The sequence below is a fragment of the Schistocerca nitens genome, chromosome 6, assembly GCF_023898315.1.
Source record: "Schistocerca nitens isolate TAMUIC-IGC-003100 chromosome 6, iqSchNite1.1, whole genome shotgun sequence".
NCBI classification, from domain to species: domain Eukaryota; kingdom Metazoa; phylum Arthropoda; class Insecta; order Orthoptera; family Acrididae; genus Schistocerca; species Schistocerca nitens.
The window spans coordinates 108,904,062-108,931,138 of NC_064619.1; the positions used below are offsets into that span (position 1 = coordinate 108,904,062).

A 27,077-nucleotide genomic window follows, 5' to 3' on the forward strand; every position below is an offset into this window, starting at 1 on the left:
CGTTTCAGGGAGAGCATAAGGGAACAATTGACAGGAATGGGGGAAAGAAATACAGTAGAAGAAGAATGGGTAGCTCTGAGGGATGAAGTAGTGAAGGCAGCAGACGATCAAGTACGTAAAAAGAAATCCTTGGGTAACAGAAGAAATATTGAATTTAATTGATGAAAGGAGAAAATATAAATACGCAGTAAATGAAGCAGGCAAAAAGGAATACAAACGTCTCAAAAATGAGATCGACGGGAAGTGCAAAATGGCTAAGCAGGGATGGCTACAGGACAAATGTGAGGATGTAGAGGCTTGTCTCACTAGGGGTAAGATAGATACTGCCTACAGGAAAATTAAAGAGACCTTTGGAGAGAAGAGAACCACTTGTATGAATATCAAGAGCTCAGATGGCAACCCAGTTCTAAGCAAAGAAGGGAAGGCAGAAAGGTGGAAGGAGTATAAAGAGGGTTTATACAAGGGCGATGTACTTTAGGACAATATTATGGAAATGGAAGAGGATGTAGATGAAGATGAAATGGGAGACAAGATACTGCGTGAAGAGTTTGACAGAGCACTGAAAGACCTGAGTCGAAACAAGGCCCCGGGAATAGACAACATTCCATTAGAACTACTGATGGCCTTGGGAGAGCCAGTCATGACAAAACTCTACCATCTGGTGAGCAAGATGTATGAGGCAGGCGAAATACCCACAGACTTCAAGAAGAATATAATAATTCCAATACCAAAGAAAGCAGGTGTTGACAGATGTGAAAATTACCGAACTATCAGTTTAATAAGTCACAGCTGCAAAATACTAACGCGAATCCTTTACAGACGAATGAAAAAACTGGTAGAAGCGGACCTCGGGGAAGAACAGTTTGGATTACGTAGAAATGTAGGAACACGTGTGGCAATACTAACCTTACGACTTATCTTAGAAGAAAGATTAAGAAAAGGCAAACCTACGTTTCTAGCATTTGTAGACTTATAGAAAGCTTTTGACAACGTTAACTGGAATACTCTCTTTCAAATTATGAAGGTGGCAGGGGTAAAATACGGGGAGCGAGAGGCTATTTACAATTTGTACAGAAACCAGATGGCAGTTATAAGAGTCGAGGGGCATGAAAGGGAAGCAGTGGTTGGGAAAGGAGTGAGACAGGGTTGTAGCCTCTCCCCGATGTTATTCAATCTGTATATTGAGCAAGCAGTAAAGGAAACAAAAGAAACATTCGGAGTAGGTATTGAAATTCATGGAGAAGAAGTAAAAACTTTGAGGTTCGCCGATGACATTGTAATTCTGTCAGAGACAGCAAAGGACTTGGAAGAGCAGTTGAACGGAATGGACAGTGTCTTGAAAGGAGGATATAAGATGAACATCAACAAAAGCAAACCGAGGATAATGGAATGTAGTCAAATTAAATCGGGTGATGCTGAGGGGATTAAATTAGGAAATGAGACACTTAGAGTAGTAAAGGAGTTTTGCTATTTAGGGAGCAAAATAACTGACGATGGTCGAAGTAGAGAGGATATAAAATGTAGACTGGCAATGGCAAGGAAATCGTTTCTGAAGAAGAGAAATTTGTTAACATCGAGTATAGATTTAAGCTTCAGGAAGTCGTTTCTGAAAGTATTTGTATGGAGTGTAGCCATGTATGGAAGTGAAACATGGACGATAACCAGTTTGGACAAGAAGAGAATAGAAGCTTTAGAAATGTGGTGCTACAGAAGAATGCTGAAGATAAGGTGGGTAGATCACGTAACTAATGAGGAGGTATTGAATAGGACTGGGGAGAAGAGAAGTTTGTGGCACAACTTGACTAGAAGAAGGGATCGTTTGGTAGGACATGTTTTGAGGCATCAAGGGATCACAAATTTAGCATTGGAGGGCAGCGTGGAAGGTAAATATCGTAGAGGGAGACCAAGAGATCAATACACTAAGCAGATTCAGAAGGATGTATGTTGCAGTAGGTACTGGGAGATGAAGAAGCTTGCACAGGATAGAGTAGCATGGAGAGCTGCATCAAACCAGTCTCAGGACTAAAGACCACAACAACATATTGCAATATACTTTTTCATTGCTTCTTAATATCCATACCTCTGTACTTCTTCTTGGTCCAAGTATTTTTATGATTTTTCTTTCTGAGACTTGAAATTTGTGTAATTTGTACTTCAGTACTAAACATTAACTTGCATAAAGACATTCTGGATTTACTACTGTGTAGTAGTGCTGTATCTGTAAATTTTTAGACAGACACATTTTGACACATTTTGTTATAGACATTCTTAGTTATTCTATAAACTATGTCAATTTTATGTACCTTTTCTTCTACAGCGAATTTTTCTAAGCCATTTTCTTGGGTAATTTCTCCCAAATATTTAAATATATTTACCCTCTTTATCTGGCCAATACCTGTTGCTAGCGATTCCGGAGCATGTTTTACAATTGTCATAAATTTTGTTTTCTCTGCAGATATTCTTAAACGTCCTTTGTTAGCTATTTCTCTTAAGAGATTGATTTGTATTCCAGTGTTTGAGAGGTTTTCAGAAAGAATGGCAAAATCATCCCTATATGATAAACAGTGAATTTCAATATCTTTGATTTTCGTTCCCAGTCTGATTGGTGATAGGTTCTGTTCTTTTAATACTTGTTTCCATTCCGTTACTATTTTCTCTGGTATGCAGTTAAAGAGGAGTGGAGACAGGCCATCACTTTGACTTACACCTGTTGTTATGTCGAATTCTTTCGATATTTCACCTCAAAACTTCGGATTTGGTGTCTGTGAGCGTTTCAAGAATGAGGTTCGCTAGCTTAGATTTGATGCCAAATTCTTTGATCACTTCATTTAGTGTTTTCCTTTCAACCAAATCAGTTGCCTTTTTAAACCTATAAATGTTACAACCATATCTTTGGAGTTTGTAAGTCTGTGACGAATTATGGACTTTAGGTTGGAAAACTGTTCTGAGCAAGATCTGCCGTTTCTAAATCCACTCTGATATTCTTCCAAATGGTTATCAACTGCAAGCTCTACCTTATTTAGTAGTATTGTTGAAAATATTTTACAACCAACTGGCAACAAATATATACGTCTATAGTTATTTACATTTTGCTTATCACCTTTCGTGTGCAAGGGGGTGGATAAGACCCACTTTTCTGTCTTCTGGTATATTTTCAGTTTCCCATATTTCTTCAAACATGAGCTGAAGGTTTTTTATAATTTTTCGTTGGGTCTATTTAATAATTTGAGCTGTAATAGTAATCTCCAATGTCTTTGTTGTTTTTTATGGTATTCATTGCCTTTATAATTTCTTCAACTGCAGGTGGTGGATCTGCTTCTGTATTTTCGTTGAGATCTGGAAACTGTAGCTTACAATTTGGTTCTTCACACGTCAAAATTTTTAAAAGTACCTTCTTAGATTTTTACAGTTCTGGCTGTTGCTTAGGCCTACTTTGCCATTTTCATTTCTGAAGAAATTCTTGGATCTTGGTATGCCTTTAGATAACTTTTAAACATCTCACGGAAATTCTGGGAGTCACTTTTTACAAAGTAGTTTTGTATGTCAAGAAGTTGTGGTTTCTCAAAAGATCTTTTAGGACTCTTTATTATTGTTTCCGCTTCTTTCATCTGCATTCTCAATTCATCAAGTTATTCAGGCTTCCCAGAACATATCTGTTCATTCCACTGTTTTGTTCTTTTTGCAGCTGCTTCTTCACAGATTTCATTGTTCGAAATACATTTTTCGCTCTCCTGTTGATTTGTTTCAATATCTCTTCACATTTCCCTGATTTAATTATTTTAATTTCTTTCTGAAAAATTTTTGTTTCCTCTTTGCTGATGTTGAGTGTGTGAGTAGTATATTTAATTAATCGCTGCTGTCTAATTTGCTTTTTCTCGGGGAGAAGTTTCAGTTTAATTTTTGTAAGGTAGTCATCAGAATTAAATTCCCTTTTTCTTACTTCTTTTAAATTCGTTTCTTTAAAATTGTATTTAGAAATAGCCACTTGATCTAACTGGAACTCCCTTGGATTGGATTCGAAGAGATTCATGTTTTTGCATTTCTCAGTAATATTTTGAAGAAGGTTGACATTACTTTTAACTGAAATTTTCTACAAAGAATGATTAGTCTTGTGACATTTTTGTTTGTTCTTTTATGGATAATAGCCTACTTTTCTTCTAAAACGATATCTGCCTCGCTATTTGAGCATTAAAATTCCCCATTAGTGTAACAACATTTGATTTTCGAATTTTTGATATTTCTTCTTCTTGGAGTTCCAAGAATGCTTTCACTTTCCTCGGATTTTTCTTATTGTTATCACTGGTTGGAGGATGACATTTAACAGAGGTCTACGGGAACTTTTTACATTTATCGGTGCGAAGAGGTAGACTTTCTGAACTGTATTTGAATTCTGTAATGTTATCTACTAAGTTTTTATGAACATAGAAAGTGGTACCAAGTATTGGCATGCCTTTCATGACTTTTATTGCTATTTTACCCTTAAAATTTTTATGGCTTTTGGTTTCTGTAACATTTTCATCCGAAAATCTTGTTTCTTGAACTGCTAAAATTACAAGTTCTTTTTGTTTACCAATTTTAGTAATGAGTTTACGTTCAAGGTGCCTGCAAAGAATTTCGTTTTGAACTTGAGTTTGGAATGATACCATGGATATTCCTACTTATCCTTAATGCAGATGTCGAGACTGCCCAGAACCCTAGGTCCCGATGCATTGCATAAAGCAATGGTGGTTTCCTCTTTCGAGTTACCAACTGGGGTAGTTCTTTCTCCGAGTTGACTTTCCATTCTGAAATAGAAATTGTACATAGTACGTGGTAGGAAACAAATTACAAGGTAAGATCGGATTGTTAGTCCGAAATGATTATTTTTTACATTTTTCTCAATAAGGTTCTTCCGCTCTCTCTGCCTTTGGGAGTTAGGATTCCTCTTCCGCCTTTGAGACTGTTGACTGGGTTTAACCTATGGGTTCCTCTTTCGAGTTACCACCTGGGGTAGTGCTTTCTCCGAGTTGACTTTCGATTCTAAAATTGAAATTGTACATTGTACGTGGTAGGAAATAAATTACAACGTAAGATCGGATTGTTAGTCCGAAATGATTATTTTTTACGGTTTTCTCCATTAGGTTCTTCCGCTCTCTCTGCCTTTGGAAGTTAGGATTCCTCTTCTGCCTTGAGACTGTTGACTGGGTTTCACCTGTGACCCTACGTAGGGACCCACACAGGATGCTACCATCCGGAACCACACTGACACAGTTTTTTTTCCATGTGTTACTCCTCCTCCTCCCTCCTCCTTCCTCATTACCTGCAAGATGAGGTCCCAGGTTTGGGACCGGCAGTGGCGGAGTTCAAGGAAGTAATAATAGTTTGTATTTCATTTGTAGCTGCTGTGTTTTTATTTTATTTATACAAATGTATTACCTGTGACTCCTATCATTTTTAAATTTTATATTGTTTCATTTGGCCCTCTGCTGAACACGCAGAACTATTAATTTGCTTTAATCTAGTTTATCATCTTACCTTCCAAGAACATTTTTATCCGATAGCTATGGATCCGTTGTCATCCTAATGACCCTGCTTCTTTTAGCTCGAAACTTTTTTCTGTTAGTTGCTCTGACGTACTAGGAACCGATTTATTGTGGGAATGTTTAGCATGCAATTGCCTGTGGATTAACAGAAATTTTTTTATATACTTTTTAGCGGTGGCTAAGCATCATGCTTTAAATTTGCTGATTATATTTATGATGCAGATTTCCTTGATTTTTCGAGAATCGTCTATTAATGCTATATGTGAATAAAATTTCAGACGTCTATTCTGTGCAGAGGAAGAAAATAATTCCGTCATGGAAAACATCTATTCAGAACTTTATGCGAAACCTTATAACAAATTGTATCTTTCGTTCGAATTTTTACACTTTATCTGTCGTTCCATTTTCTCAACGACATTGATACTCATTGTTAGTGAAGATGTTTCAGTTACATAGTGTGTTTCTGGGAGAACGATAGTGTGGTGCTTGCGCAGTCTAGCTTTGATTATAAATTTTCCACGTGATTCTGTAGATTATTCTCAATTTTTCTACGCAGGGTTTATTGTTTATTTTTTTATTTCCGGTGACCTCTACAAAGTCGTGTACATTCCTTGATGTGTTCAGCCTGACTCATGCTGTCACATCTCGCTGTGAGCCAGTCCATGTCACTGAGTACCTTCAGCACATATTGTTTTCGAGTCAAATATTTGATGACCACTTTAGACAGCAACCTTATGAACGTTCTGTAAAGCGTGTATATTTTCGGGTGTAGTCCTAGTAATTATTGCTTGGTTACAGGCAAAGGAAACACGTTGGATAAGGAGTCTTTTACTTTTGATATCGTATGTACTTCAGCTATTTATTTCCGTTATATTTTGAAAAACATTATCTGGTACAACGTCGCAGAAGTGTAGATATAGCTTTTATCCTCAAATTGTTGGAAATTTCGCGCATGAATTTTATTTTGCACTTTGTGTTTGTAAAGAATTTGTGTTTGATGCATCTCACCGCTTTACAGGTTTCATATAAGGCCATGACAATATTGGCAGGAGCGAGGAGTATGTAGCAAGCGAAAAATCAGAGACACCTCATAATTTAACATACATAGTGAAAGTAACTGTGCGAATCACTCGGAAAAAAATTAAGGAACATAATATGTTACCAAGTGCAGTGACCATACAAAATTACTTAATACAGTGATATTATATATCCGGTCTTCCGTTAAATACAGGCTGGGGAAAGTTTGTAAGAGAAGTGGGAATCAGTAGATGGAGGACTATGTTATGCAAGTCAGCTCAGGTTCTGACATAATCGGATGGTATTGATATAACTGCAAGAATTTCAAAAGATATGATAGGAGCCTTTACAAATGCTGAATGATCTGATAGAATATTAAGTCTGCTAATAAAACGAAAATATGTATATGCCGCTGACCCAGAGATCGCCCTTATGAATTCCCATTTACAGACATCGGTTGATATCAGTTTGATATCGTATGTGGTTTCACTTACCTTGAATCACAAGTAAACTGTTAAAACAATGTCAGTTGAAGGATTCAGAAACGAATACAGTTTGTCAACATGTGCCAACAAGGCCTCAGAAAATATGTGAAAATCATGTTGCTATTGAGGAAGAGGTATGTTATTATGTATAAATTTTTCTGAGGCCGGCGCTAACATGAATTGCGGAAACGTGGACACAACTAAAATCAATGAAAAACTACTTGTAGTGTCTCAAAGAAAGTTCTTGCGACAAATTCTTGGGCCAATGGGAGAAAATTGTGTTTAGAGGAGGAAATTCAAGTACGAATTACTTAACACATGCAATGAACCAAGAATTGTCAGTTGCTTCAAGGTTAAAAGGCTGGAATGGGCAAAACATTCTCTGAGACCTATTAACAGAATGATTAAAAATATATTCAACACACTGCCTAAAGCAACCTGGAGGTTGGAAGACCAAAGCTAAGGAGGTAACGTGATAGCAGAGAATACACAAGAAAAACACAAATTCAGGAGTACGGCACTAAACAGAAAACAATACAATAGTCTTCTACGGAAGGCCAAAGTTCGCTAAGGGCAGTCGCGTCACACGACGTCGAAAATGAGTGTATTTCTTAAAATGAGTGTATTTCTTAAAATCTGTTGTGATCTTGTTTCTTTTAAATCGAATAATATTTTTCATAGAGGCAATGTGAATCGACTAGCGGTGCTATGGTATCATATTCAGAATCCAGAACTGCACTGCAGAATCTCCGGACTCGTCGAATACCCGCCTGTTACTCACCCTTCATTCTTACTTCTTTCCTTCGTAATATGGTAAGGAAGAATCATTTAGGCCACTGGTAGAAGAGAAATACGACAGCAATTGTTTCAATCCACGCGCCACCTTATTGTGTAGAGGTGAATGAAGGCATTTGTCCAGTCCGTACATATTATTTCACAGTTCCATACATGATGATTTGTCAACCACTAGATTGCCTCCTGTCTGAAACATATCAGCAATTACACCATAACCTCCAGGTGGTTTACTATTTTTGGGGTGTAATAAGATCCTGCGCGTCTCGTAGGCTGTCTGTAGACCTGAGTCTTGATAAAACTTCTCTTTATATTTACAATCAGTGCAATTTTATTGCCAAGTCTGCTTAAATTACCTACTATTATAGCCAAATCTGCTTAAATTACTTACTACAATCCTGATAACGACCAAATTTTTCATGCTGTAGTGATAAACACTAACACCACTAAAAAAATTTTAGACCACAAAAAGAATGTTATTCTTCGTTACATTTTCTGCAGCAAAAGAGAACTACTACTAAACAAGGAGGCTAAACGCTTTTAGATTGTATGAACGTTGGTAACAGTACCCTGCTACTTGTGAGTATTTTCCAAGCTTGAATTATCGTTTCTTTGTTCTGGCCATACGATCGCTATTAACTCGGCTTCTGCATTATATCCGAAAGTTCTTCTCCAGTGCTCTTAGCTTCGTTAACTCTTTGAAACTTGGCTCGTCAGATGATAACTTGCCGATTAGGAAGTTCAGGAGAGCAGCGGTCGCTTTTCGGATAAAAGCCTCCCTCTTCAAAAGCGGGAAGGAGATAATAGCATGACTTTCCCTTTTATCAGACCGAGCTCTCGTTAGTTAAATTCTAGGATGCGATGTACACAGTTACAAATGCAGAGAAATACATTTCAGTTGTATCGTTAGTCGCGAGAACATTATCACAAATCCAGGAGGAATGAGTAATCTTCTGCCATGTTTAAACGATCATCGTGTTTTTTTTTAACACATTGTGATACTAATGTACCCATAACAAATACACAATTAAGCCAAGATCTTAACGTTCTGCCTTCTCTATGCTTTCTAAGACTTAGTTCAGAATTGTGAGGTGCAGTGAATTAGTGCACATACATCATTGAAGATATCCTGTGGAAGATTATAATAGGGGCTTTAAGAAGTGATGCACAATTAGGCGCTACAGTTAACAAACCCTGCATAAATGGAGCGTGCACAATGCCTCAAATTTGTTGCTAATATAGAGTTCGCCAATTTCACAAGATGTAACGTATATTTTTGCATATGTGCGTACATCGTACATATGTGCATTTATACTAGTTGTTTGTTAGGGAAAATGTAAGTATTACAATAAAAAATTTATAGTTTTAGAAAGGAAAATAATTGTTGTTCCGTGATATCTAGGTCTTCCTCGGCGTTGATTATGGTGTCAGGCCCATCCTCCGTTATCTTCAGGTGCTGTGAGCTTAACTGTAGTGTGTGCTTGCTGCCTGGACACCAACCATACTGTGAAGCATCAAGCCCCTATTTGAGCTCGATTTCCGACGCCCACTATTTCCTTTCATGTTTTTTTTCTTTCTTGATGCTCATTGAGCAGAGCCGAACAACACTGAGATAATATGTGTTTCACGAAATATCACTGAGGGACTTGAGGAACAATGGAGCATCAGAGAGCTTTGTGAGTGTAGGGCATCGAACACAGGTATAAACAGGGTTGATAAACTAACAATAACACACACTCAGATTGGAGTCCAGCCAACAAGTACACATAAAAGCAAAATCCTCAGTGCTTGAAGAATACGACTGTGTCGGTGGTCAGAAGGTTGTGAATAAACATGGAAACAATAACTCGGTGTATCACCGGAAAACACACCTTTAACTTCTCGTTATTTGCGTACATTGTGACGCGGCCATTCAGAGTGCAGTAACAGAGACTTTGCTATTCAATAGAAAAGTCATCTGCTTCCTTCTAATGGCGAATAATGAAGTTGAAAAATTAGTACAGTGGTTGCCTAACTAAACTCAAAGACTTCATAAAATTAAGACATTAGCCTTACGATAAATGACACACAGTGACGCATAATGATAAGGAATTCAGTAACAATCTGCGACTAGATTGAAACGTAATGCTTCTAAACTGAATCAATTACGTCATGTTGTACTGACAATGATGGAACACCGTTTTATCCTAATCTACAGGTTTTAGCGGGTACGAAGGACCGTGCATCGGCAGATATTACACTACATGGCTTTGAAGTATCTAGCACCAATTAAAACTGTTTAGGTGAGAAGATATTTAAAGGACCGTAACGTGAGGCTAGTGTATGCGAAACATGAGCCGTAGGATAACCGGAGAAGAAGGAATAGAAAGCACTGTAACTGTTGTGAGTGAGGTGGATGCTGAAAATTACATAAATAAATATAGAAATTAAAAAAAGTGTTCCTTTGGTCCGATTCAAGAACACACGAGACAGAAAAAGTCGGCGAAGTACAATGAAACATATGTAGAACTAATCATTGACTACGTTCTCTCTCTCTCTCTCTCTCTCTCTCTCTCTCTCTCCCTCCCCCCCCCCCACCTCTCTCTCTCTCTCTCTCTCTCTCTCTCTCTCTCTCTCACACACACACACACAACATTTTCTTATGTCTCAGACGTATATTCTCTGAATCATAAGTATAAAACCACCTATTTCTAGTACCTACATATTTCGCCTTTGCTTCTAAGGTAAATGTCGGAGCAGGAAACGCTCTCTGAAGTATCTGGAACTGTACTCCATTACCAGTTCGCTGGATTTTTGACTAGAAAGACCGGAGGTCTGCAACGGTTTGGATCTTAGGCGACCTACTCTACCGTTCTGGGTGCAGGACGAGATAACAAAACAAAATGAATATTCAGAAACATCTTCTGGGGGAAAAGTCCCCAGTAACTTTATTATGTTACTTACTCTAATCAATACACGACTATAGAGCGTTTATGTATTTGCCTGTGACGTATTGTCCCATAAATGATAGTATTTCCAATACCTCGATTCCGAACCAAGTTTGTGGACATCACCCTTCTTGGTAAGGTATATCAGATGTTATTCCACCCTCACTCTGTGAATATCTCTGTCCTTATCTCAGTACCCACACAGATTTCTCTAAGAAGAACCGAACGGCACCATGAGTTCGCCATACATCATGGTGAGGCATGAGATGTTTAATAAAAATAAACCAAAAAGGATAGGTTCAAAATGATATTTTCACTCAGAATCGGAATGTGCGCCGAAAAGAAAATCACTGACATTAAAACTTTGTTCCAGTCAAAGACTCGAACTAGGGACTTCTACCCTTCGTGGGCAAGTGCTCCGCCAACAGCTACCCAAGCAGACTCATGACCCGTCGTCACAGCCTTGTCAGCCTTGCTTCCGACAGTTTGGTAGTTCATTACGTGCCCTCATACATTCACAGCAGTTCTCCTTTGAAACTCTCAGGACTAGCACTATTGCAAGAAAGGATACTGCGGAGACATGGCGTCTGTGAAGTTTGGCAGGTAGGAGATAGGGTAATTGCGGAAGTGAGGCTCTGATGTAGCGTTGTTAGTCGTGTTTGAACAGGTCGGTTGGTAGAACACTTGTCCACGAAAGACGAAGGTCCCGGGCTCGAGTCTCGATCCGACCAAACTGCCACTATGTTTCAAGAAAGATGGGTCAGTGAAAGAAGACTACTACCAAACACATGACTGGGGGCACAAAAAGTAGTCATATTGGTTAAGCTGTAAACTGTTGTTGCTGCTATAATCTTCCCCTTTACGACACCTGATTTGATACTCTTCAGGATGATGAAATGAGCCCTTAGATACTTTCACGCTTGTAGTGAATGCTTAAGGTAATATCCTCTGCATGATACTTGTGTAGTTAGAACTGCATAGACAGAAGAAGACTATACTACTATTAAACTAAAACATTCAACGTGGCATTCAGCGTCTCATGATAGGCAGTGAACGAGTTGAGTAGGAGAAACAGCAGGACTATAACAAGGAGAAAACTGCCGCTGTCAAAAGTATTTTTTCACACAACTCAGCAGTGTACCCCACTGATTACATAAAAATACATAAAACGACTTAGCATAATTTTAAGAATTGCCATCTGTGGTAAAAGCCCCAATAGTTAAAACTCAGTTAGCGGGCCATGTACTTATAACATTCCTTCCCTATTATCTCCGTGTCTGAGATCCTTGGTGCTACAAGGCATTCTTAGGAAACGGTTCCGTTTCATATATCTGCAGGCACTTGAATGAAGTGACTGGAAGACGTAGGAAACGCCAGAGTCTTTGTAAGATCAGTAGTACATTCTGAAGTATCTCGCCTTGAGTAGGTGACATCTTATTACAAACGAGAGTTCCCTTGCCGGAACACAGAACTATATCAACAAATGTACTATATTATCGTTGTCAGATATGGGTCTCACGAATGGTCCACATGCATGTAACCGGTCGGTTGTGTGTTAAAATGACTCAGTTTGAAATACTTCTTTTGTGCAGATAATGATTGTCAACGGGAAATACTTCTTTTGTGCAGATAAATATAGCCAACGGGACGATTTCAGAATGAAAATTACATATGTCGTCGCACGCTAAGAACACTTCACCACAAGAGTGGCGCATTGAGACGAGATTACATGTTCCGCGTCTCCTGTGAACACAATTCTGCTGTCGTACGAATGACAGACGCATAATAGTGTGGGATTCAAATGGAACAGGAACTGGAAACCAGTTTCGAAGCTGACGTATGCGGGACAGTACTATTTTTGTATGCGAAAGAGCTAAATTTCCCGCAGATTTACCGCGTGATTCTGGAGGTTTGGGGACAGAATGTAATGTCGTGTTCAACATTAGTGAATGAGTTCCAGCAATTTCACCAAGGCCATACAGACGTGGAAGACGCTTCATCGGGGAGAAAAGATCTTGTACCAAATGCTTTCCATCTTTTCGGCAACCTGATAGAACACGGAAAAGAGGTTTCTAATGCTGAATACGTCCACAAAGCGGCTCTCGAATGGTTTTCTGGCCAAGGAGAGAATTTCTTTCGTGGAGGAATTGTAAGTTTGGTAGGACGTTCCGACAGTTGTTTACAGAGATTTGACGACTATGTCGAAATATGGGTCACGAATGTGTGTCATTTAAAGTGTAGTGTAGCATTCAATAAAAATTACGTCACTGCCATGTTACAGTGCAGCAAAATTTTGAAGTTCCTTCCTATCGTCGGAGATGTAAACAGATATTTTTTAGAAATCTTGGGTTTTTTTGATGGTGTTCGTTATGACGATTTCGGTAGGTCAGTCTTCCTGCATGAAACCTACTGTGGTGACGGTACTCAGGACTCCAGAGCCACCACAATCGATATGCTGCACTCGAAACACTCGTAGCGCAGCAGCTGTATGGGCTGGCAGTACGAACTACACCGATGTCAGCCAGGGGCCGAAGCTGCCAACCAACCGGCGACACGTGTTTGGATAGCGGTTGGTCGATGCCTCGTTAAATATAGGAGCACTGAGCTACCGCGGACAGTTCTCTTCACTGTACCGAGTCGTGTACAGTCTACAGCCACCACTGAGTCTAGCGGCTGTAGTGTTCGTCCGCTGTCTCCGTACTTGGCTTCCACAGGCCACGGAGGCCAGCTCTGGACTCAACGTTAGGCGTCACTCCGAGGCAAAGTGACAGGACTTAAATATTTTAAAGAAGTTGTAATGATTTCTAACGTATAAGAGGTATCCTTTAAGTTGAATATTTCTTTCTATTCAATAAACATCATATTACTGCTAATGTTGTGAATCTTTGTGACTGAAGTTAGCCTACGCCGTCCTCCTTTATTCCCAATACCTATCCGTAGTTTTTATCCTCTCATCCTTGCAGTGGCTGCACACACGTAGTAGCGCAATTGGAGAAAGTAATACAGTGTTGTCACTTCATACTAAGTTAGATTAGATTCAATTTTTGTTCCATAGACTGAAAAAAGAGGTGTTTCTCGTGGGTGAGGAACATGTCAGAAAGTGTAATAGAAAAAAAAAAACATAAAACATTTGAATATAATACTTACTACCTTGGTCATTTGTCAGGCGATTGTCAACATAGGTGATTAAATTACAGTGAACTGTAACTGCAAATAAATTTTTTTTTTGTCATCAGTCTACTGACTGGTTTGATGAGGCCCGCCACAAATTCCTTTCCTGTGCTAACCTCTTCATCTCAGAGTGGCACTTGCAACCTACGTCCTCAATTATTTGCTTGACGTATTCCAATCCCTGTCTTCCTCTACAGTTTTGCCCTCTACAGCTCCCTCTAGTGCCATGGAAGTCACTCCCTCATGTCTTAGCAGATGTTCTATCATCCTGTCCCTTCTCCTTATCAGTGTTTTCCACATATTCCTTTCCTCTCCGATTCTGCGTAGAACCTCCTCATTCCTTACCTTATCAGTCCACCTAATTTTCAACATTAGTCTATAGCACCACATATCAAATGCTTCGATTCTCTTCTGTTCCGGTTTTCCCACAGTCCATGTTTCACTACCATACAATGCTGTACTCTAGACGTATATCCTCAGAAATTTCTTCCTCAAATTAAGGCCGGTATTTGATATTAGTAGACTTCTCTTGACCAGAAATGCCTTATTTGCCATAGCGAGTCTGCTTTTGATGTCCTCCTTGCTCCGTCCGTCATTGGTTATTTTGCTGCCTAGGTAGCAGAATTCCTGAACTTCATTGACATCGTGACCATCAATCCTGATGTTAAGTTTCTCGCTGTTCTCATTTCTACTACTTCTCATTACCTTCGTCTTTCTCCGATTTACTAACAAACCATACTGTGTACTCATTAGACTGTTCTTTCCGTTCAGCAGATTATTTAATTCTTCATCACTTTCACTCATGATAGCAATGTCATCAGCGAATCGTATCATTGATATCATTTCACCTTGTATTTTAATTCCACTCCTGAACCTTTCTTTTACTTTCATCATTGCTTCCTCGATGTACAGATTGAAGAGTAGGGGCGAAAGGCTACAGCCTTGTCTTACACCCTTCTTAATACGAGCACTTCGTTCTTGTTCGTCCACGCTTATTAATCCCTCTTGGTTGTTGTACATATTGTATATGACCCGTCACTCCCTATAGCTTACCCCTACTTTTTTCAGAATCTCAAACAGCCTGCAGCATTTTATATTGTCGAACGCTTTTCCCAGGTCGACAAATCCTACGAAAGTGTCTTCATTTTTCTTTAGCCTTGCTTCCACTATTAGCCATAACGTCAGAATTGCCTCTCTCGTCACTTTACTTTTCCTAAAGCCAAACTGATCGTCCCCTAGCGCATTCTCAATTTTCTTTTCCATTCTTCTTTATATTATTCTTGTAAGCAGCTTCGATGCATGAGCTGTTAAGCTGATTGTGCGATAATTCTCGCACGTGTCAGCTCTTGCCGTCTTCGGAATTGTGTGGATGATGCTTTTCCGAAAGTCAGATGGCATTTCACCAGACTCATATATTCTACACACCAACGTGAATAGTCGTTTTCTTGCCACTTCCCCCAATGATTTCAGAAATTCTGATGGAATCTTATCTATCCCTTCTGCCTTATTTCACCGTAAGTCTTCCAAAGCTCTTTTAAATTCCGATTCTAATACTGGATCCCCTATCTCTTCTAAATCGACTCCTGTTTCTTCTTCTATCTCATCAGGCAAATCTTCACCCTCGTAGAGGCTTTCAATGTATTCTTTCCACCTATCTGCTCTCTCCTCTGCATTTAACAGTGGAATTTCCGTTGCACTCTTAATGTTACCACCGTTGCTTTTAATGTCACCAAAGGTTGTTTTGACTTTCCTGTATGCTGAGTCGGTCCTTCTGACAATCATATCTTTTTCGATGTCTTCATATTTTTCCTGCAGCTATTTCGTCTTAGCTTCCCTGCACTTCCTATTTATTTCATTCCTCAGCGACTTGCATTTCTGTATTCCTGATTTTCTGTGATGGCCCTTTTTAGAGACGTCCATTCCTCTTCAACTGTACTGCCTACTGCGCTATTCTTTATTGCTGTATCTATAGCGTTAGAGAACTTCAAACGTATCTCGTCATTCCTTAGTACTTCCGTATCCCACTTCTTTGCGTATTGAGTCTTCCTGAGTAATGTCTTGTACTTCAGCCTACTCTTCATCACTACTATATTGTGGTCTGAGTCTATATCTGCTCCTGGGTACGCCTTACAATCCAGTATCTGATTTCGGAATCTCTATCTGACCATGATGTAATCTAATTGAAATCTTCCCGTACCTCCCGGCCTTTTCCAAGTATACCTCCTCCTCTTGTGATTCTTGAACAGGGTATTCGCTATTACTAGCTGAAACTTGTTAGAGAACTCAATTAGTCTTTCTCCTCTTTCATTCCTTGTCCCAAGCCTATACTGTCCTGTGACCTTTTCTTCTACTCCTTCCCCTACAACCTCATTCCAGTCGCCCATGACTATTGGATTTTCGTCCCCCCTGTCGATTCTGATTAGAACTACCCGGTCACTGAACTGTTCACAGTAACACACCCTCTGCCCTATCTTCCTATTCATAACGAATCCTACACCTGTTATACCATTTTCTGCTGCTGTTGATATTACCCGATACTCATCTGACCAGAAATCCTTGTCTTCCTTCCACTTCACTTCACTGACCCCTACTATATCTAGATTGAGCCTTTGCATTTCCCTTTTCAGATTTTCTAGTTTCCCTACCACGTTAAAGCTTCTGACATTCCACGCCCCGACTCGTAGAACGGTATCCTTTCATTCATTATTCAATCTTTCTCTCATGGTAACCTCCCCTTTGGCAGTCCCCTCCCAGAGATCCGAATGGGAGACTATTCCGGAATCTTTTGCCAATGGAGAGATCATCATGATACGTCTTCAATTACAGGCCACATGTCCTGTGGATACACGTTACGTGTCTTTAATGCAGTGGTTTCCATTGCCTTCTGCATCCTCATGTCGTTGATCATTGCTGAGTCTTCCGCCTTTAGGGGCAATTTCCCACCCCTAGGACAAGAGAGTGCCCTGAACCTCTATCCGCTCCTCCGCCCTCTTTGACAAGGCCGTTGGCAGAATGAGGCTGACTTCTTATGCCGGAAGTCTTCGGCCGCCAATGCTGATTATTTATCAAAATTTAGGCAGTGGCGGGGATCGAACCCGGGACCGAAGGCGTTATGATTATGAATCAAAGACGCTACCCCCCTTTTTTTTTTTTTTAATTTCATTTTGTTCGCTTTAGTTCGTTGCATCTGCTAGGGGCGGACGTCGTAAAACATCCATTAATGTTCGTTGTTGATCGGTTGACTCAGTTTTTTTATTACAGAGGGCACGTAACCCTCTGACCGAGCACGCTGAGCTACCGTGCCGGCTATCAATACGCTGTCAGAATAAAATATTGTTAGGCACTTTTAATAAATTTATCATACACAAAATACCTAATCTTGACTGTTGTGGCAAAGTTCTGTCAAAACTGATATCTAACAGGCATTTTTACTTAAGCTGGTCTAGCAGTCTCTGTTAAGATATTCATCTATAGAATTGAAGAACTTGCCTACCAAAAAGTCAAAGTCTCTGTGTTTAAACCGCGCTTTATCTGAAACCAAGCTTTTAATAGTTGCTGGAAATTTATTGAAAATCTGTGTTCCTGAATATTGAACACAATTTTGGACAAAGGTAAGTGATTTTCGGTCTTTATTTAGATTATTCTTACTCTTAGTGTTCATATTATGTATTGAGATATTGTTTGGAAATACAGATATAGTATTTGTAAAAAATTTCATTAAGGAGTTAATATACTGAGAAGAAGTGGTTAGAATATAAAGTTCTTTGAACAGGTTTGTAAATGATGATCTTGAAATTACACCACAATTGATTCTTATTACACACTTACAACATAATCGTCATTTAGTTAATTTAAAGTTTGTGTTCTCGATACATCACTACCTCTAAACTCTAACACATCTAAATATTCCGCTCACCTTCCTGTGTGATCGGTACTGTAGGTTTCAATGTACCCACGGCGTCCCTTTATCCAAACACTATTGATTCTTCTAATCGAGAGCTGCTCCATATTCTATAAATATTTCTTAAAATTTCTTAAAACGGCGGATATAGGCCAGCACACCACCATATGAACGCCTATTCCATTTACTTTCTTTTTGTTTTTTCCCTTTGTATCAAAGTGAAACATAAAACGAGATATAAGTAGTAAAATATCTGATGATTACTCCGATTATATAGTTTCGGGGGTTAACGTATTTGTAATCAATTCTGTATGAATCACCCTCTTACTGTCTCTTAACAAAATGATAAGACACACATGAATAGCGAAAATATAATGCATTACACGTCACTGAAGTGATGTAGGCATAGCTAAACGAATGTATTTGTAGGAAAATTCAGTCAGATTAACAGTCCCAAATCAATAACTACAACGCAGACGGAAAGTGGTGGTCACAAACAGTACTTCTAATATTACATTCTTCAGATACAAGAAGAATTGGAAATCGCTAAGGGAGACTGGGAAATCCAGTATTAGAGTCAAAATTTAATATGGCTTTCGATGCATTGCGATCAAATAAGGAGGAAAACAGATAACTTTCCATCGAAATATGTAAAATAATTCCAGGACTGACAATCAGCAGATTATTCAGATTGGTTTTCTGGTTTCGAGACCTTCGGGATGCAACACTTTCCCGACAATTGGAAGTACAGTTTCGTACGAGAATTATCACATTATCCCCTCAATGACCCAAGCATCCAAGTTTGTGACAAGAATTATATAAAGCCGAATGCAGAAGAAAATTGAGAATGTGTTATATGACGATCAGTTTCACTTTCGGAAAGGGAAAGACACAAACAGGCAGTTCAGACTTCGCCCTTGATATCAGAAGCAGGGGTTGACAGAAATCGACACACGTTCACAGGATTTGTAGACCTAGAGAAAAAATTCGTCCATGTATTTCTTTGCATGTTGTTCAAAATTCTCAGAAAAATGGTTTCAGTGTAAAGACCCATAGTTAACAACATATTTAAGAGACAAACCTCAAAGACATTGAGGTTACAGAAGTCATGGCATACCGGTACGCTCACGTAGAGGTAGCGGCCGCATAGTGCAATAAGGTGTAAAAGGGGAGTGCATTAGCGGTAGTATCATTTATACTCAGGTGATTCATATGAAAAGTTTTCCGACGTGATGATGACAGCACGACTGGAATTAAAAGACTCTGAACCTGGAATGTTAGTTAGAGCTCGATGCAGGCGAAATTCCATTTCGAAAATCGTTAGGGAACTCAATATTACGAGATCCACAGTGTCAAGACTTCACCTAAAAGTCCTAATTTCAGGCATTACCTTTCACCACGGACAATGCAGTGGCCGACGGCGTTCACTTAACAACCAAGAGCAGCGACTTCTGCGTAGAGTTGCCAGTGCAAACAGGCAAGCAACACTCCTTGAAATACCAGCAGAAATCAAAGTGGGACGTAAGATGAACCTAATGGCCTCTGCTAACAGTATGAGTTCGCCTGCAGCGCCTCTCATGGCCTCCTGACCATATCGGTTGAAACTAGATTACTGGAAAACCATGACCTGGTCAGATGAGTCGCATCTTCACTTCGAATAGGTGAGGGTAGCGCTCGAATCGGGCGCAGACCCCATTAAGCCATGGACACAAGTTGTCAACAAGGGACTGTATAAGCTGTTGGTAGCTCCATAATGGTGCGGGATGTGTACAAATCCAAAGAACTGAGTCGTCTGTTACGTTTGGATACTTGGAGATCATATACAGGCATCGATGGACTTCATGCTCACAAACAACGATGTAAGATTTATGGATGACTATGCGCCATGTCATCGGGGCAGAATTGTTGGTGATTGGTTTGAAGAACATTCTGGACAGTTAGATCGAATGATTTGGCCATCCAGATCGCCCGTTATGAATCCCACCGTACATTTATGAGGCCTCATCGAGAGGTCAGATTGTGCACAAAATACTGCGCTGAAAACAGTTTCACAACTGTGGACGGCTATAGAGCAATCATGGCTAAGTACTTCTACAGGAGACTTCCACCGACTTGTTGAGCACGTGTCACTTCGAATTGCTGCATGGCACCGGGAAAAATGAGGTCCGGCATGGTGTTAGGAGGTCTGTTGTGACTTATATCACATCAGTGTATAAGAAGGTTAGAGGAAGTCGAGGTACTCGGATTGGAAAAGTGTAGTACGTGGATGCAACACTTCAGCCATAGTCTTCAATCTATACAATGACAGTAACGAAAGTAAATTTAGGAGAGTGAAAGGGTACCAATGATAAGATTTCCTGATGATACTCCTATTCTCAGTGGAACTGTGGAAGAACATCGAGACCTCTTGAATAACATGAACAGCATAATAAGCTCAAACTGTTGAAGGAGAATGACTGCGGGAGAATTTTGCACCTAGAGTCTAGTATATCATGGAACACAGGTGTTTCTTAGTCGTTACCTGAGTCTATGACAGTTCTCCCCCGGTATACGGGACTGGCACTGTAGCCCAGCGTGTTCGATCAGATGGTAGGCAACTCACTGTACTAAAGGAACGGAGTGAAGTACTCAACGACTGTCTTCAAGGGATTCATTTGATGTTCGAACAGACCAAACGATGAGAACAATGACTAACAAAATGAAGAAAGAAGGTACTGTCGATGGTTAGTAATATACCTCTGGCTCCCGGGTTCGAACCAAGTCACTGTTGAAATTTTGAATAAAAATCATCAGCATTGCCAGCTGATTTTGACGGTAGAAGTGACCCTCATTCTGTCAGCGGCTTTGTACAGAGACCATTATTGCCCCTGGGGTGGGAAACTGCTTCTAAAAGGCGGAAAAATCAATGGTAAACGGTATGAGAATACAAAGGACAGTGGAAAACTCAGCATCGAAGACGCACAGTTTGTACCCTCAAGACATTTGGTCTGTAATGAAAAGAGTGTCATTGTGACCTCTCCACTGGCAAACGTTCCGAATTGTGCCTTTTACGGACCTTCATGCGGAGACTGCCAAGGAGTAGGAGAAGATGAGAAAATAGTGGTACAAACCAACGACTGGCTTAGTAGACGAAGCATGGAATGTCAGGAGTTTGAACAAATTGGGATACCTAGACAATCTGAAAAAGAAAATACAAAGGCTCTTGTTGGATATAATGCGTGTCAGAGACGTGAAGTGGATAGACGAATATAGGGTAAGACGCTTAGTGGCAGATTGTGTGACGGACCGAAACTCGAACTCGGGATATTTGTCTTTCGTGGGAATGTGCTCTACCAACTGAGCTACTGAAGCACGATTTACGACCCGTCGTTACAGCTTTGCTTTCGCCGTTACCTCGACTCCTAACTTCCAAACTCCACAGAAGTTCCTAGCGGAAGTAGCATAACTGGCAGTCATGGAAGAAAGGATACTGCGGCGACATGGCTTAGCCACAGACTGTTTCTAGAATAAATTCTGAATTTAGGGTATGATCAACAGTAGCAAACAATTTATAATGCCAGTAGGATTCGTTATGAATAGGAAAGTAGGGCGGAAAGTCAGCTGTTCCGAACAATTAAGCGATAGTGTTGTTCTCATCAGATTCGGGAGCGAAACAATGCTAAGAGCGATAGGTCAGGTAACATGCCGACGTCGGAAGCACAAGACGAAGAAGTAACGAAAGCATAGGAGGATAATTAAAGGGGAATTCAGGGTGTAATGTTAGATGAAAAATTAATTATGATGGCACTGATTCTTCTGTGGTAAGGTGTCATAAATCAATTGCATTCTATTTTCTGAGGAAAGCTGGCCAACATCTGTTTCTACTGGACTTTTGGCATCGTGGATACTGGCATTGGGACGGAGTCGACGTGCGAGCTTCTGTCACGTAAGTTCTGTCAGGGACAGATCTGAGGGTCTTGCCAGCCACAGGGGCACCTCATCCTCACACAGACAATAAAGAAACTGGCAATGGAGAGCGGGCATTGTCTTGTTGATAAATGGTAGTAAGACAGGGAACACTTGAGAAAGTGACTTACCGCTGTTCCGTCGGAGTTCCTTGAATCATTACCAACTGTGACCCAACACCATACTATCTGGCTCTCAACATCATGACATCAGAACCAGTACCGTTGTGTCTCCCCAAAACTTCGGGAGAACGGGGTCTCTCCCAGGTCGTTACATTAATTGCCGCCTATGGTAATCCGAGGCAATCCTGAACCAAGATTCATCGCTCAGCGAATGACCATTCATCAGCTGTCAGCACTAATCAGTCACGTCACCACTCCAAGCTTAGCCGATTGTGCTGTGGCGTCAGTGACAGTCTATGCATGGTATGGTAGTACGGTAGTGCGCCTGCTGCTAGTCAAAGCTGTATGGGATACAGGGAGCCCGTTACTTGTTCTCAGATGGCTTGCACACATGTGACGAGATTCCGATGCGCTTGGTGCACGATACAGCGATCTTCCGTCTTGACTGTCATACGTGGGAGACTGCAACCTTAACAACGAGTATTCCTCGTCCATGGTATGTACGTCTATGAAGTTACACTGACTTCCGAGCACGTCTTCTTGCTGTTTCACTTTTATCGTCGGGCAGATTATTAGGCGCTGGAGCGATTTTATCACTCACTGAGCCTCGCAGATAGTTGCCTGTATTGCTAACGATGCGAAACTTTTAGACGCGATTTCGTTACACAGTTCTATTAGTAACAGTGAGATGGCTACAAGTACCAGAATCTTGTGTAAACATACTGCTCACAAGACTTGGTTTTCGAACTAGCACCAGACGATAGCGCTCTGCTTCAATGCTCGAAATCCTTTCAGGTCTCGACTTCTCTTGCTAGTGATTTCATCTGTTTATCTTGCAATGTGAGCAGCTGAAGCAGCAAAGTTTCCACTGTCGCAGATTTCATAGTACTTTCTCTAAAGAGAATGTGCGTCGTGTTGCCAAGAATTTGAACCTTTCGTCGACTTAGGTTATATTACATTCTTTAAGACAACTCCCTGATATTGGTAGCACAATGTTGGCATTTCCTTCCAGAATATGTTAGAGCACATTTGTGCTTCTGTCTTTTCAGAATTTAAATCAAGTTAAAGGCACCGGAGAGGGTGCTGTCGTATTCTTTATTTTTTTCTGATTTGAACTACATTGCAATGGTAACGAGAAGGAAGGACTATGGGCGGTATTAAAGTTTTGTCTAATTTTAGACAGAGATTTTGTGCATGCTGCAACAGTTTATTCCTCCCACTGTGGATGGTCATCCAAGATTGTGCCAGAATATTTGTTTTTAAAGCAGTATAGGAGGAACTAACACAAGAGGATATATGTGACTTATTGCGGTTTAATTTATGAACTATCGTTTTTGCCCATTTTGATACTTATGTGAACGATAGTCATCTGTAATACTAGATGCGACAGCAGTAACTTTCCTAGAGCTGGTGCCTGGATGGAACTGAATGTCTCCAGCATATAAGTGGTATTTATGGGCATGAAATACAGGTTCCATATCGCTGAGTTGAATGGAGCAACGACTGGAACCTGTGGGGCATCATGAAGCACATGTTTCCATTATGACTTCCCCGACAGCTGTTTGACATCGGTTTTTGAGATATCAGTTGAGCCACAGTATTATTCTCTTCGAACAATCCAGCTGTTACTTTTCCATAAATAGTATATCGTAATCCGATTTTAAGATAAGCAAACTTTTATGTCTCTCCACACAACCCATGATAGATTTCAAATTACAATTTTTAAAATGAGCTTTCCATTTTGTGATACGTGGGATTTCAAATAGTACAGTAAGTATATAAGAAAATGAAGATTCTACTACCTTTCGAGGTCCATTATGAAGCGTAACTGACCAGTAATCGACTAATACAGTCGACAGTCCACTAAGAACGAATTACAACAAACTAGAGGATGTGCTCTGCAAACCAATTCAAAGCCAATGTGACCTATTCGACTTAAATCATTTAAACACGTTTTAACGCTAGTAAGCTGCAGGATGGTACGGTGTGAACCTTCCGAGTTCGCTACAGCTTGCTTCAGAACCGATGCCTCGATTCCTATCCGGTTTGGCGCACGATGCCACTGTCTAGTTATTAACAGATCGGAGGGAAAAGGGGTTACGGAGCAGTTCCCCCCGCACTTCGTTCATAAATGGAACAGGTGAATGGTGTGTGAAGTACTGGAATAATGAAACCTGAGTCCGCCTGCTTAGCAAGCACGCCTGGGTTCGATCCCCGGCCGGGTTGCTGATTTTCTGCGTTCGGGGACTGGGTGTTGTATTGTTCTCATCATCTCTTCATCGTCATTACCAAGTCATCCAATGTGGCGTCGTCTGAAATAAGACTTGCACTTGGCGGCTGAACTTCCCCGGATGTGGCCTCCCGGCAACGATGCGAAACGCTTATTTCCATTTTTTAATGAAACCTGAACCCACCAGCTGTACCGTAATTCAAATGTCGTTTATTCAAAACACGCTACCAGTCGCGACGCGTAAAAACGTCATATTGAGGCCCCAAGTGAAATATGCCATCCACGTACGAACCACAGTGACAAAGGCCAACGGAGTCTTGAAGTGGAAACACGGCAACTTATTAAGCATGTCCAGCCAGAGTGTGCAACCAACAAATTCGAGTGCAGGGGGGCCAAAATCAACTGGATTCCGTAACTACCGGTAACAAGCCAACCAATGGTCTAACAGGTGGACTATAATTCAAACGTCGTAACGTCGTTTCTTCAAAATATGCTACCAGTTTCGATGCGAAAAAGCGTGGGTTTCAGGTCTCAAGCGTAATCTTCCATCAGCCAATCAACCTCAATGATAACATCATTGGAGCCCTCAAAAGGAAACAGTACAACTTATTACGCGTTTTGGGCCAGCATGTGGTACCTGAAAAGTAGAATGCATCTGCTGCACACGACATTGTTGGTTGTACTTGCTGGCATAACATGTTTACAAAGTTGTTATGTTTCTATCTGAAGAGGCCGTTGGTCTTTGCCACTTTGCTTCGTAAGTTCATGACAGATTGATTTGGGGCCTGAATATGACGCTTCTTCGCGTCGAAATGGGCAGCATGTTTTGAATAAACGAAGTTAGAATTAGAATACAGCTGTTGATTTCCATTTCTATTATTCAAGTACTTCATGTCCGCCTACTGTCCCACTGTCCCCAGTATATTACCAGAGACTTTGATGTGGGATAGATAGTTGTGTCAAACGTATTCTAGCTTGTGTCGCTCTCCATGAGGCGGCTTGCGTGATTCTGACGTAGTGATAGCAAGTGACCTTACTTCTGTACCTGGGCTGTCGACAGAGGCGGTGGCGGAAATTGCCGGAGCTCCGGACCTGCACCTGCGCAGTGGCAGCGAGCTGCGGCTGATCTGCAAGTTGAGGCGGGCCACGGAGGCGCCGGTGTTCGTCTTCTGGTACCATGACGACCGCATGATCAACTACGACGAGGACCGCGGCGTGGCTGTGAGCAAGGGTCGCGGCGGCAGCCAGCTGCTCATCCCGAGGGCGGAGCGCACGGACTCCGGCAACTACACGTGCGCGCCCTCCAACGCGAGGGCCGCCAGCATCACCGTGCACGTGCTCGAAGGTGAGCTAAAGGGAAGCCTGTGTCTCTCAACCAGTTGCCGTGCTCAGCTTGCGTCTCCTCTAACCAGGACAGGCTTCTGCATCTAGTTGCTGACTTGCTGCGTCACATCGATCTACCAGTACCCTTCAAGTGAAAGAATGTTTGTGTTTTAGTATATTACTTTTCGTCTACGAACTGCGTGAATTATTTAAATTCCCTTCTGATTTCAGCTTAAAAATGCTCTACCTTTGGCAAATGGGCACCTTGTAACGGTTTTTGTTCTACGCAGCTTCTAATGTTTCCTCAGTTCTGTCGTCACTGATTTACATCTGCATCTAAATATACACTCTGTAAGCCATCATACCGTGCGTGGTGGAAGGTACCGTGTACCACAACTAGTAGTTACCCTTTCTGTTCCACTCGAGCCGGCCGCTGTGGCGTAGTGGTTCTAGGCGCTTCAGTCCGAAACCGCGCTGCTGCTACGGTCGCAGGTTCGAGTCGTGCCTCAGGCATGGATGTGTGTGATGCCCTTAAGTTAGTTGGGGTGAATTAGTCCTAAGTCTAGGGGACTGATGACCTCAGTTGTTTAGTCCCATAGTGCATAGAGCTATTTGTACCATTTGCACCAATTTCTGTTCCACTCGCAGACAGACCACAGGGAAAAGTAACTGTCTCTATGCCACAGTATGTGCGACAATTTCTCGTATCTTATCTGATCGTCGTGGTACCTACGCGAAATGTGTGTTGACGGCAATAGGATGGTTCTCCAGTCAACTTCAAATGCCGCTTCCCTAAACTTTCTCAGTAGTCTCGAAGCATATCCGTTATACTTGTATGCTGGTCTAACCTACCGGTAACAAATGTAGCAGCTCGCCTCTGAATTGCTTCGATGTACTCTTTCGGTGTGACGTGTGCGGATCCCAAACACTGGAGAAATATTCAAGAGTGGGTCGCACTAGTTGCTTTGTGCGGCTACCTTTACAGATGAACCACACTTTCTTAAAATTCTCCCAAGAAATCGAAGTCGATCGATAGCCTTCCCTAACACAATCCTCAAATGCTCTTACTATTTCATATCGCTTCGCAGCGTTACGCCCAGATGTTTAAACAATGAGACTGTGTCAAGCAGGACACTGCTGTGCAGTGTCCGAACATTACGGGGTTGTATTTCTTGCTCATCCGCATTAACTTCCATTTTTCCACATTGAGAGCAAGCTGCCATTCACCACAGCAAGTAGAAATTTTGTCTATGTCGTCTTGCATCAGCCTCAAGTCACTTATCTTCAATACCTTCCTGCACACCACAGCATCATCAGCAAACAACCGCAGACTGCTGTCCACCCTGTCTGTCAGATCATTTATGTACACTGAAAATAGCAACTGCCCAATCGCACTTCCCTGAGGCACCCCTGATACTACCCTTGTCTCTGAAGAACAGACGCCGCCGAAGACACCATACTAGGTTGTATTACTTAAGAGATCTTCTAGCCAGTCACATACCTGGGAGCCTGTTCCGTATCCTCAGTCAACTTCAGCAATATGTACGTTCTGTGTCCGCTTCTGCCTCACCGTGGTCAGGCTACCTGAGTTGCAGTCCACCCATTTCATTCAGAGTATTCTCCGAGATATAACAGAGATATC

General features: G+C 41.0%; 1 protein-coding gene across 1 annotated transcript in view; it reads left to right on the forward strand.

Annotated features, from left to right (window-relative positions):
- The window catches only part of LOC126263246 (igLON family member 5-like), a gene marked incomplete at its 5' end in the record, with an annotated part of 171,569 nt that overhangs the window by 122,020 nt on the left and 22,472 nt on the right, over window positions 1-27,077 (forward strand). The window contains one exon of the mRNA XM_049960331.1: window positions 25,173-25,457. Within this exon, the coding sequence (XP_049816288.1) occupies window positions 25,173-25,457 (285 nt within the window). The remainder of the gene's footprint in view (window positions 1-25,172; window positions 25,458-27,077) is intronic.